This window comes from Ursus arctos, unplaced genomic scaffold (genome assembly GCF_023065955.2).
Source record: "Ursus arctos isolate Adak ecotype North America unplaced genomic scaffold, UrsArc2.0 scaffold_12, whole genome shotgun sequence".
Classification (NCBI taxonomy): domain Eukaryota; kingdom Metazoa; phylum Chordata; class Mammalia; order Carnivora; family Ursidae; genus Ursus; species Ursus arctos.
In genome coordinates, this window is record NW_026622786.1 from 36,126,361 (window position 1) to 36,138,491 (window position 12,131).

Sequence of the window (12,131 nt, forward strand, 5' to 3'; positions counted from 1 at the left end):
ATAATTATGGACAAAGCAAAAAAACAATTATGAGGGGCACCTGGGTGGCTCAGTCAGTTAAGCATCTGCCTTTGGCTCAGATCATGATCCCAGGGTCCTGGGGTCCAGGCCCTCAGGAGGGAACCTGCTTCTCCCTCTGCCTGCCGTTCCCCCTGCTTATGCTCTCTCTCTCTCTGTCAAATAAGTAAATGAAATCTTTAAAAAACCCAAACAATTGTGATTTTGATGGTACAATCAACCGGCACTTCCTTTATTAGAGATCTACAGGCTTTGGGCCTGTAGATCCTTTCCCAATAAGTAAGACATCAGAAACAATATTTAAGTAAGCCAAACATGAATCCAGACTTTTAAATAGCTGTATTGCAAAGTGTCAATCAACATTTAAAGAAATAAATATGTACATTTAATCACATTGTTTTTTTTTTTAAGATTTTATTTATTCATTTGAGAGAGAGAGAGAGACAGAGAGAGCACAAGCCCGGGGGAAAGGCAGAGGGAGAGGGAGAAGCCGACTCCCAGAACCTGGAAATCATGACCTGAGCCTAAGGCAGAGGCTTAACCATCTGAGCCATCCAGGCACCCCCACATTGTTCTTACTAAAAGATATTATTTATGTCAAATTCTTCACTCTCATTTCAATGTCTGTTTTTCTCTTTTTAAATAACATACGTTAATATATTAGTATTAGTAGAGTATATTTAATAGAATAAAACATGCATATAATTTGTAGATAAATACATGCTCATTGGGAATATGTGCTCAAAAATGTTTCCTGAAAGTTTCAAGATGGAAGAGTTTGAAGCCCTCTGGTCTAACAAGGGGAGCCAAGAGCCTGATCCAGGGGTCAGTACAGGTGACACGAAGAGGCAAATGTGAGATGCACTGTAAAGGAAGACCTAGTTATCCTAGTGAGAGACTGGGTGTAGGGCCCTGAAGAGAGAAACAGGGACGACTCAAGTTCTGTTCTGGACACACTGACGTGGAGGGAATAGGTTGGGTTCAAACCCAGGAGACAGCGAGAGGCGAGGTGGAGGATTCTCAACAGAGTAAGAGTGGACCAAGTTATCGAAAGGGGTGAGTAACGCGGAAAGCACACCGCTCATGTTAAAGTCTGAGGTACATTCACGATGAGAAGGCAGCAGGCAAAGAAGTCCGAGGAGAGAAACTGAAGAAGTATCAGGAAAACCCCAAAAGCCAAGCAGAAGCTCTGAGAAAAGGGGCTTAGCTGATAGTGTTTACTGTGGTGGAGTTCAAGAGAATGAGGCCAGAGAACAATGTGATCACCTACTGTGTTTGCTCAGACTGGACTGGGATATCCTGCATCTTTATTAAACCCCGCATCAATCTCATGGAATCCATCCACGGATTTCCAGCGGCAGGGCCTGGGAAACTAACAGCAGCCAACATCTACTGAACGCTTACTATCGAGACTGTGCGGCAGGTACTGACGGTGTGCTCCGCGTGCGCCGTTTCACTCGGTCCTCGCAGTAACTCCCGGGGTGGTTCAGCACTAATTCTTCAAGGATGACAGAGAGCTGTTCTTAGAGCTGTCTATGTATTAACTCAGTTTATCTCCACAATACTCCATGAGGTAGTTACCTTCATTATTTACTTCCCTTATCTTCACCTCTCTCTTTTCAAACAGGTTTATTAAAAAGGGAAGGCACAGAGTGGTATAGTAATTTGACCTGGTCAAATAATAAATGGTGGCTTTGGGATTTAAAACCGAACTCCAGAATCCGCATCCTTAACTAACTATGCCACAGTGCTCAGAAGAATATAACGGAGGCTCTGAAGGCAATTCCAAAATAGGAATTCCAAAAATATTTAGAACAAAGTCTTCCTCAACAGAGTAAACAAAAAGAACATCCGAAGTGAGCGCCTAGAAGGGCACGGACTATTCCGGATCTAACACGGCCGGTGAGAGCCACGCGGCCTGCAGCCACTAGGTGGCAACACAGCACCAGACCGTGAGCCGCACGGAGGTCTCAAGAGAGTGTGATGGTGGAAGAGCGAGAACTTGGGATTCCTGGTGGAAGGTCGAAGAACCAATACAGGGTCAATAAACAACATGTGGTCAAGAAGCAGAGGAATGTATTCTAGTCAATAGGTTCAAGTCTGGCCAGAGTAGGCGCATAGCTGGCAGTGTGTCCTAAGGAGATTTAAAATACAATAATGAGATCTCAGGTAAAGTTCTGAGAGCTGGCCATCTACACAAGAGGCAGGTCATGAACACAGTAACTGCCTTTAGTGATAAGAGGTGTGTGTTAGCAAGGTCCATTGAGATTACCAAGTGAAATTTAATTTTCTCCAGAACTTGTGGAATTGCCTGCAACACAGACTTCTGAACACACGTAAAGGGACACAACCAACCACCATCTCAGCTGAGAATCTAAAAAATTATCTGTCCATTCCCTTTATGAACTGATTTATCCAGTACACCTTTCTCTAAGAAATATCCACAAAATGACTTCGTCTGGAAAGAGAACGTTCATTTGATGGGGAGTATTCCTGTTTGATGACATTTGTTTGGGTCATGCTTCAAGATTCATTTTAGATAGGTCCTTCCTTAAGTGGATATAGATACGTATCTATCACACTGGAAGGTAAGCTCCATGGAAGCAGAGAATTATGCTTTCACAGCTATATCCTCAGAGCCTAGCACTCTGCAAGAGTTTAATACGTGTTTTGAAAAACACAGATAGAAGTATAGAGATAATAGTGTAAAAATTGTTCTTTAAAAAATTAAGGGATTATGGGGCCCTGGGTGGCTCAGTCATTAAGCGTCTGCCTTTGGCTCAAGGCGTGATCCCAGCGTTCTGGGATCGAGCCCCACATCAGGCTCCTCCTCTGGGAGCCTGCTTCTTCCTCTCCTGCTCCCCCTGCTTGTGTTCCCTCTCTCACTGGCTGTCTCTCTGTCTGTCAAATAAATAAGTAAAATCTTTTTTAAAAATTAAGGGATTATAATTACTGAATCACAACCAAGTGGGGTTTATCCCAGGAATCCAGGGCTAGTTTAACATTCAGATATTAATCAAAGTAATTCACCATATTAATACGTTTAAAAAGGAAAAAAAGCATATGATCATCTCTAAAAAGGCAGAAAATCTTTTGACAAAATCCAACATTAATTGGTATATAAAAGGAAATTTCTTCAAGCTGAGAAAGGACTCTATGAAAACCCTATAGCTAACATCATACTTAATGGGGAAAGACTAAGTGCTTTCTCCCCAAGATCTGGAATAAAACAAGAATGCTCTCTAACCACTTTCCATCCTGAGGTTTCTAGCCAGTGTAATCAGGTAAGAGAAAAAAATCATACACATCAGAAAAGAAGTAAAACTGTCCTTATTTACAGACAACATTATCATCTATATAGAGAACCCAAATAAATCTACAAATAAGCCACTATAACTAATATGATTTTAGGAAGATTGTAGGATACAAAATCAGTACTCAAAAATCAATTGTATTTTATATACTAGTAATGAACAATCAGAAATTAAAAATTTGAAAGTACCATTTACTAGAGCACCAAAAAAATGTGAAAGACTTAGAGACAAATCTGTCAAAAGAAGTGAAAGACCTGTACACTGAAAACTATAAAACATCACTGAGAAATTAACGATTTAAGTAGATGGGGAGATATACTGTTCTAATGACTCAAAGGACTCTATATTGGAGACACCAAATTCTTGTAATACTGATTTACCAATCCAAGTCAGAGCAGGCTTATGCAAGACAAAAGATCCAAAATGCACATGAGAGCAAGAAACCTAGAATGGTCAAAAACGAGTTTGGAAAAAGAAAACAGTTGAAGGATGAGCATTAATTTCAAGACTAATTATAAAGTTACAGTAATCAAGACAGTGTGGTATTGGTGTAAAGACAGACACAGATCAATAGAACAAAATAGAGAGTTCAGAGATAGACTCTCACATATTTGGACAAGTGATTTTTGACAAAGGTGCAAAAGCAATCCAGTGGAGAAAGGATAATGTTTTCAACTGGAACATCACACACAAATGAACTCTGATCCATAATTTGTGCATAGAAAAAAAATCATCTCAATGAAGATCACAAACTTCGTTATAAAACTATAAAACTCCTAGGAAAAAAAGAACCCAACCGTTGGTTACATTCAAAACCAAAATCATGACCCACAAAAGAACAAACTGATAAACTAGACTTCCTCAAAATTAAAACTTCTGCTTTCAGAAGACAGTGTTAGGAGAATGGCACTTAATATTTTAACAGAGTGTAAGTCACAGAGTGGGATATGATTTGCAAATCATATCTGATAAAGGACTAGTATGCAGAATATGTTAAGAGCTCTGAACACTCAATAAGAAAACAAACAGCACAACTAAAAATGGGTAAAAGATACGGACACTTCATCAAAGAAGATATATATATATGAGTGGCAAAAAAATACATGCAAATATGCTCAACATCTTTAGTCATTAGGTAAATGTAAATGAGATACTGCTATACCCGTTTTAGAATAGTTCAGTTAAAAAGACTAGCCATACTGTCTGTTCATGAGGATGTGGAAAAACTGGAACTCTCCTGCACTGTTTGTTAGAATGTAAGATGGTATAACCACTTTGTAAAACACTCTGGCAGTTTCTTAAAAAGTTAAGCATACACCTGCCATATGATTTAATCATCCCATTCTTAAGTATTTACCCAAGCAAATAAAAGCACACGTCCCTACAAAGGCATGTATACGTATAGGTGCATGTGCATTTATATGTATATGTATATGTAATAGCCCTGTGTTGAAAGCAACAGTACATTTTACTGTATGTCAATTATACCTCAGTAAACTTTTTGAAAGTGAATAAGGAAAAAAACCACACTTTTAAAAGCTACAGTGATACCCTTACTATCAACTGGATAAAGACAATAAGATCCTCATGATCTTTTTTTCATTAATTTAAAAAGTAAGAGTGGAGCATTTAATGAGTTACTCTTTTTTTTTTTTTTAAGACTTCATTTATTTATTAGCTAGGGAGAGAGAGACTGCACGAGCATGGGGAGGGCAGAGGGGGAGGAGGGGGGAGAAACAGGTTCCCCAATGAGCAGGGAGCCCAACATGGGGCTCAGTCCCAGGACTCTGAGTCAAAGGCAGACGCTCAACCAACCGAACCACCCAGGCACGCCTAAGGAGTTACCCTTTACAAATTACATTAACCTCTCTCAGTCTTAGTTTCCTTAATCATAAAATGGTAATGAAAATTCCCAGTTTGGAGGATTGTCACAATCATTAACATCTGTTTTACACACCATTGCACCCCCGGGCCTAGCATAAAATAAGCACTTTATAAATACCTGGTAAATGAATGAAAGCATGTGCAGTATTAGGAAGCACAGTACTTAACTCATGGCTGGAATTCAATACATTGCAGCTGACAGTCGAATACAAAGTGGAGGAGAGAACTCACCTTCCATTCCTTCTGGAATGAAGCAGACCCAAATACATAAAAAACATGCAATGTTTTAATATTGCTTAGAAAGGTCTATAAACATTTAGTGATTCTTTTTCTCTCTTTTTTTTTTTTTTTTTTTTAGCATGAGGTCTTGGGTTGTATCTATGAAACACACAGCTTCAAAGTGAGTTTTGCCCAAGCAGGGTATTAGATATATATTATGTTTTTTCTGAGATATTCTATCATTTAACTAAACATTCAGCAATTTATAAATGGAAATCCATTTGACAAGGCAAACATTTGGAAAGTACTTCAGTTTCTAGTGATTCTTCTACATTTTCATTATGCATTTCTCCCGGGGCGGGATATTCATGTACACCTTTATTTTAATAGTTTTGACATTTATATGTGTACCCTTCAATTACTTCAACAAAGATGTAGGGTTTGAGTTGAGATAGATTTAAAAGGCAATTGTTATTTCTCTACTCTGTTTTTTTTTTTAAGATTTTATTTATTTATTTATTTGACAGAGAGAGACAGCCAGTGAGAGAGGGAACACAAGCAGGGGGAGTGGGAGAGGAAGAAGCAGGCTCACAGCGGAGGAGCCTGATGTGGGGCTCGATCCCATAACGCTGGGATCACGCCCTGAGCCGAAGGCAGACGCTTAAGGACTGCGCCACCCAGGCACCCCTCTACTCTGCTTTATCATGGTGCTGTGCAAATATTAACTTTTCTATTATATTCTGACCGGGAATGGTAATTTGTTTCTTATACTTCATAACTTACTTTGCTAGACTTGAGATATGTTCCATTCTATAGAATTATTCTTTGAGCACATACATATGTATTAAGACAGCTTTATAAAATTTTTAATGTAATGAGTTCTCAAAACTATATTCGAAAAATGTTTATGAAACTAAACTAAGCTGAATTCTGTCGTCAAATCTTTGTGTGTGTATAGGCAGTTTTAATGTATTGGCTATAGTTTTTTTGTTTTTGGTTTTTGAGAGAGAGAGATGGAGTGAGGGAGAGGGGGAGAGGGAGAGACAGAATCTTGAGCAGATTCCACATCCAGCGTGGAGCCTGAGGCAGGGCTCCATCTCACAACCCTGAGATCATGACCTGAGCCCAATCAAGAGATGGAAGCTTAACTGACTGAGCTACCCAGCTGTCCCTATAGTTATTATAGCCATTATAAAGTTCCAGAATGGAGGGTTTGGTTTTCTGTGTTCTTTTTACAAAATGTAACTCACCCTGGACGTAAGGAATCACTAATACTCAAACGATGACATGCCATTTTAATAAGCAAGGACAGTTACCTTGTGCTTTGTAAAGGAGATTGTCTTCACTCAGGCTGATCTTGGTTGGGCAGTGGTCTAAACTTGTTTCACCTTTAGACAGCCTTATCTTTTGGGAGAACATATAAGAAAGATTATTTCCATATATCCTTCGGATGACTTATTCTTGCTTTTTCCTTCTGCTCCCAGATGACTGTTTCCCACCTCCCTCCCCTTGTCCCTTTTCCGTTCTCTCTCAGATTCCTAGTTGTGTTTCCCTACAGACAGTGCCTAAAGCACAGTTTCTATTTTTTTTTTTAAAGATTTTATTTATTTATTTGACAGAGAGAGAGACAGCCAGCGAGAGAGGGAACACAAGCAGGGGGAGTGGGAGAGGAAGAAGCAGGCTCATAGCAGAGGAGCCTGATGTGGGGCTCGATCCCAGAACGCTGGGATCACGCCCTGAGCCAAAGGCAGACGCTTAACTGCTGTGCCACCCAGGCACCCCTAAAGCACAGTTTCTAAAACCCTGCGACTGAAGGGAGCTTGTCCAGGGGCTCATTTCCAGATCCCAGTCTCATGTGTTTAATTTCTTTTTTTTTTTTTAAGATTTTTAAAATATTTATTATGAGCATTCAACACACACAAAAAACATAGTAATATAAAAAATCTGGAAATACACCACTAAGCTTAAGAAATGGAACATCAATAGCCTTAAAAAGGGGGGGATCTAAAAGCAAAAATTAAAAATACATGCTTAATACAAATACAGCTATGATGGAATTTCCTTATGGATACTTTTTTTTTTTCATTTTTTAATAGACTTTATTTTTCAGAGCAGTTTTAGGTTCATAGCAGAGGGGAGCAGAAAGTACAGAGTTCATATAACCGCCCCCCCCCCCCACACTCACACACAACCTCCCCCACAGTCAACATCCCCCCAGCATGGTCCATTTGTTTTAATCAGTGAACTTACAACAAAGCATCATTATCATCCAGAGTCCATAGTTTAAGTTAGAGTTCACTCTTGGTGTTAGGGTTCACTCTTGGTGTGGTACATTCCAGATGTGTGGTGTTTTTTTTTTTTTTTTACAACTTACTAATTATTATTACTTGATCAAAAACCTAGAATCATCTTTGTTTTCCATTTTTATTTCTATTTTTTAATAATATTTTTTATTATATTATGTTAGTCACCGTACAGTACATCCCTAGTTTTTGATAATTTCTGAAAATATTGTGTATTCTATTTCATAATACATACTTTTTGGTTTTAATATAAAATAATGGTTTATTTTTCTGGTTTCTACATCTTTCACTTAAATGAAGCTCCAGAAAGTTGTGCAGGGTCTTTTCATCTGCCAGGCACTGCTGAGTCCCCTTGGGGACACACGTGCCCCTGAGTTCCAGAAGTGGCCCTGGATCTGCATCAAAATGGGAAGCTGTCACACTTTATATTTTTCCCTCACAGCTTCTGTCGCACATTTCTCCATCAGGATATTTTTCCACATGCTGACAATTATTCCCAGGTAAGTTTCTGTTTGTTCATTTCTTTTTAAACAATTTACAGCTCTGTAAATCCTACTCCAGAAAATTCCTAATCTTCTCTTTCTAATTTCTAATCCCAGCTCCTTCCAGAATATTCTCACCCCTCTGTGTTCTCTCTTCCATTTGAAGCAAATGCATAATAATGTAATTCTAGTGATACTTGTAAAATAAGGGAATAAATATTAAGTTTGGAATTGGAACTAGACTTTCTAAAGAAAAGAGAGTCATCAATGTCAGAAGCCCATTCATACTTTCCACACATATTCCATCCACAGCCATATCTTTCTTAAATTAAAATTGCTTTTCTTCAAAGCTCTGCCTTTCAAGAAAAGTACAAATAATTTTTCTTTCGTTTACTTTCAGTTTTGTTTGGTTATAGGTATTAAAATATACAGAATTTTGCCTATATTAGTGATTAAAATTAGCTTTCCAGGCTAACCTGAGAGCCTATTAATTTACAAGCAACTGCTTATGCAAATGAATAATTTTTATACAAACCATCAGTAAGTTGTGGCTTACTTATACATGAACAAATATCAAACTTGAGTTCCCAAAAATTGTGATTGCTGGCTTGACCTAGGCAGGCTTCATAATAATTCTCAATTAAAGAATTTATTGGTTAAATGAATACATGAATTATAAAGTCCTAAGTTAATTTGAACTGCTCTACTGCTGTGTGTATATTTTGTATGTATATGCATATGTATTACAGAGTGTATGCAAGCAAATAGAATGGACTAAATTGCATGTTACTTACCTTAGTGAGAGGTTTCCAGGAAAGATCAAGATGCAAAAAAGTAGATGGTACATCAAAAGGAATTTCAATGTGCTCTTCTTTCTTTTTCTCTATTGGTTGAGGGATTAAAGCTTTCTGTGGTCTGATATCCCAAAAACATATTGTGCTTTAAAAAAAATTCACATTTTATTTAGTACAAGTAAGAGGTGTAGCCTTAGAACTATCATACTTTCTGCTGCTACACATTAGCAATGTGATCATGGCTGTGTTTTAATATCTCTGAAACTAAGATTTCTATGACATGGAACTGTTTTACATCTTATATTTTAGAGAACTATACAGTTTATAGGGTTATTTGATGACTTTGCTTGTATTGACACTAATATCATATATGAGAACTGAGTTTAGAGATTGATACCATCTTTTTTTAACATAACAACTTTATTAAGATCTAACTCAGATAGCACAAAATTCACCCACTGAAAGTATACAATTCAATGGCTTTTACTATAGTCAACAGACTTGTGCCACCATCACCACAATCAATTTTAGAAGATTTTTATCACCCCAAAAAGAAACCTTGTATAGATTGGTGGTCACTCCTCATTGTCCCCCAGTCCGTTCCCATCAGCCCTAGACGATACCAGTCTATTTCCTGTCTGTATAGATTTGTCTATTCTGGAATTTTCATATAAATAGAATCAGACAGTATGTGGCTTTTGGTGACTGGCTTCTTTCATTTAGCATATTTTCAGAGTTCATCCATGTGGTAGTATATCATTTCTTTGTATTGCCAAATAATATTCCATTGTGTGGAATATGTCACAGTTTATCCATTTATCAGTTGATGGACTATTATGGATTATGCTGCTGTGAACATTTGTGTATGTTTTGTGTGGATGCATAGTTTCATTTCTCTTGGGTATACATTGGGGAGTGTAATTGCTGAGTTATATGGTAATTTCTGTTTTTGATCTTTTGAAAAACTGCTAGATTGTTTTCCAAAGCAACTGTCATTTTTATATCCCCATCAGCAATGTATAAGGATTCCAGTTTCTCCACATCCTTGCCAACACTTGCTACTTTTTGTCTTTTTTTATTATAGCTATCCTAGTGGGGGAAGTGGTGTCTCATCAAAATGGATTTAGGTTGCATTTGCTTGTACTTTGGATGCAACATGTAGGAAATCACTATCTAATTCCAGGTCATGAACATTTATGCTTTTATTTGCTTATGTTTTCTTCTAAAAGTTGCATAGTTTTAGATCTTACATTTAGGTCTTTGTTCCAATTTCAATTAATTTTTGTATACAGTGTGAGTTAAGGGTCCAACTTTATTCTTTTCCTTGCAGATATCCAGATGTCCCAGCACCATTTGTTGAAAAGACTAGTCTTTCTTCATTAAATTGCCTTCATACCCTTGTTGAAAATCAGTCATCCATAGACATATGGGTTTATTGCTGAACTCTATGATTTCTATGTCTATCCTCAGGCCAGTGTCAGTTCATCTGTCTCTAGTTGTAACTTTGTAGAAAGTTTAGAGATCAGGAAGTATGAGTCCTCCAACTTTGTTCTTCTTTGTCAAGATGGTTGCTTTGGCTGTTAGGTCTCGTGGTTTTGATTTGCATTTCCCTCATAGCGAATGTTGAACATCTTTTCACATGCTTATTGGCCAATTTTATATTTTTTGGGGGAAAAGGTCTACTGATAGTCTCTGCTCCTTTTTACATTGGGTTGTCCTTTTATTGTTGAGCTGTAAGAGTTTTATATATTCTGCATAGAAATTTCTAATCCAATAAGGGATTTGCAAATATTTTCTCCCATTTTGTGGGCTATCTTTTCAATTTTTTGATAGTGCCTTTTGAAACACAATAATTTTGATGAATTTCAACTTATCTTTTTTCTTTTATTGCTTGTGTTTTTGGTGTCATATACAGAGACATGATATATAACTATATATAATATATGTTATAAATGTATAAATATATAATGCAAAGACAATATATAATCTGAATATACTATATATATAATATAAATATAGTATATTTATAGGGAAAACAATACATACATAAGCAATGTTGGATTTAATGTGCTTTGTACATAGTAAACATCCAATAAAGGTTATTTCTCCGCTTATTTCTCTTTCCTTACAGGTTGATTATAAAAATCAAATGAGATAATGTGTATGAAAATTCTTTATAAAGCTCCACACATATATACAGAGTATAATTTTGAGTGTATTAAACTTGGTAATACATTTATAATCATACTTGTCCAGTATTTTAGTATAAAAGTGACTTTGTATTAATTATGTGAAAACATATGATGAGGATGGCAAAGAATATGCCATATTAGCTCCATTATTTCTATCACTGAGGTTATGAGTAACCTGATTAATAAACTTAAGATATTATTAAAGAATTTAGATGTGTAAGTTAAAGTATTTAGATAAACGTATAGTAGCTCAAATAAGACTAACAAAACTTTTGTTCATTTATGTGACTTAGTATCTATCACTTATTCATTTTAGTAATGAATTATTGAAAGTATTAATCATTATTATGTTATCAAAACATAAATCTTTGGGAAAACACCACAAATGACACAAAAAGATCTGTAATTACAGTTGGTTTAAAACCGTTTTTCCAAATTAGAAAGATCTTCTTGAATCTCATTTATAAGCATTAATTTGCATTATTCATAAAATGATTTTGCTAAATACAGAAAACTTCAGTTGAACTTTCTGCATAAATTAATCCCATGTTCTTTTTTGGGGATTTTAAAAATTAAAAATTAATTAAAAATTTATTTATTTATTAATTCCAGTATAATTAGCATACAATGTTATATTAGTTTCAGGTATATGATATAGTGATTCAACAATTCTCTACATTACTCAGTACTCATCATGCACTCCTAATCCTCTTCACCTAATTCATTCATCCCCCCATCCACCTCCCACCGGTTTGTTCTCTATAGTTCAGTGTTTTTTTGTTTGTCTCTTTTTCGTTGTTGTTTTTTTTATTTCTGAAATTCCACATGAGTGAAATCGTATGGTATTTGTCTTTGTCGGACTTATTTCACTTAGCATTATACCTTCTAGATCCGTCCATGTTGATGTAAACAGCAAGATTTCATT

At 36.5% G+C, this 12,131-nt stretch overlaps 1 protein-coding gene across 2 annotated transcripts in view; it reads right to left on the minus strand.

Moving 5' to 3' along the window:
* The window catches only part of DNAI3 (dynein axonemal intermediate chain 3), a 63,213-nt gene that overhangs the window by 18,348 nt on the left and 32,734 nt on the right, over nucleotides 1-12,131 (minus strand). For both annotated transcript variants that reach the window (XM_057310517.1, XM_026497692.4), the window contains exons 15-16: nucleotides 9,015-9,159; nucleotides 6,752-6,839 (exon numbers count right to left, since the gene is read on the minus strand). In XM_057310517.1, coding sequence (XP_057166500.1) covers nucleotides 6,752-6,839; nucleotides 9,015-9,159 — 233 coding nt within the window. The remainder of the gene's footprint in view (nucleotides 1-6,751; nucleotides 6,840-9,014; nucleotides 9,160-12,131) is intronic.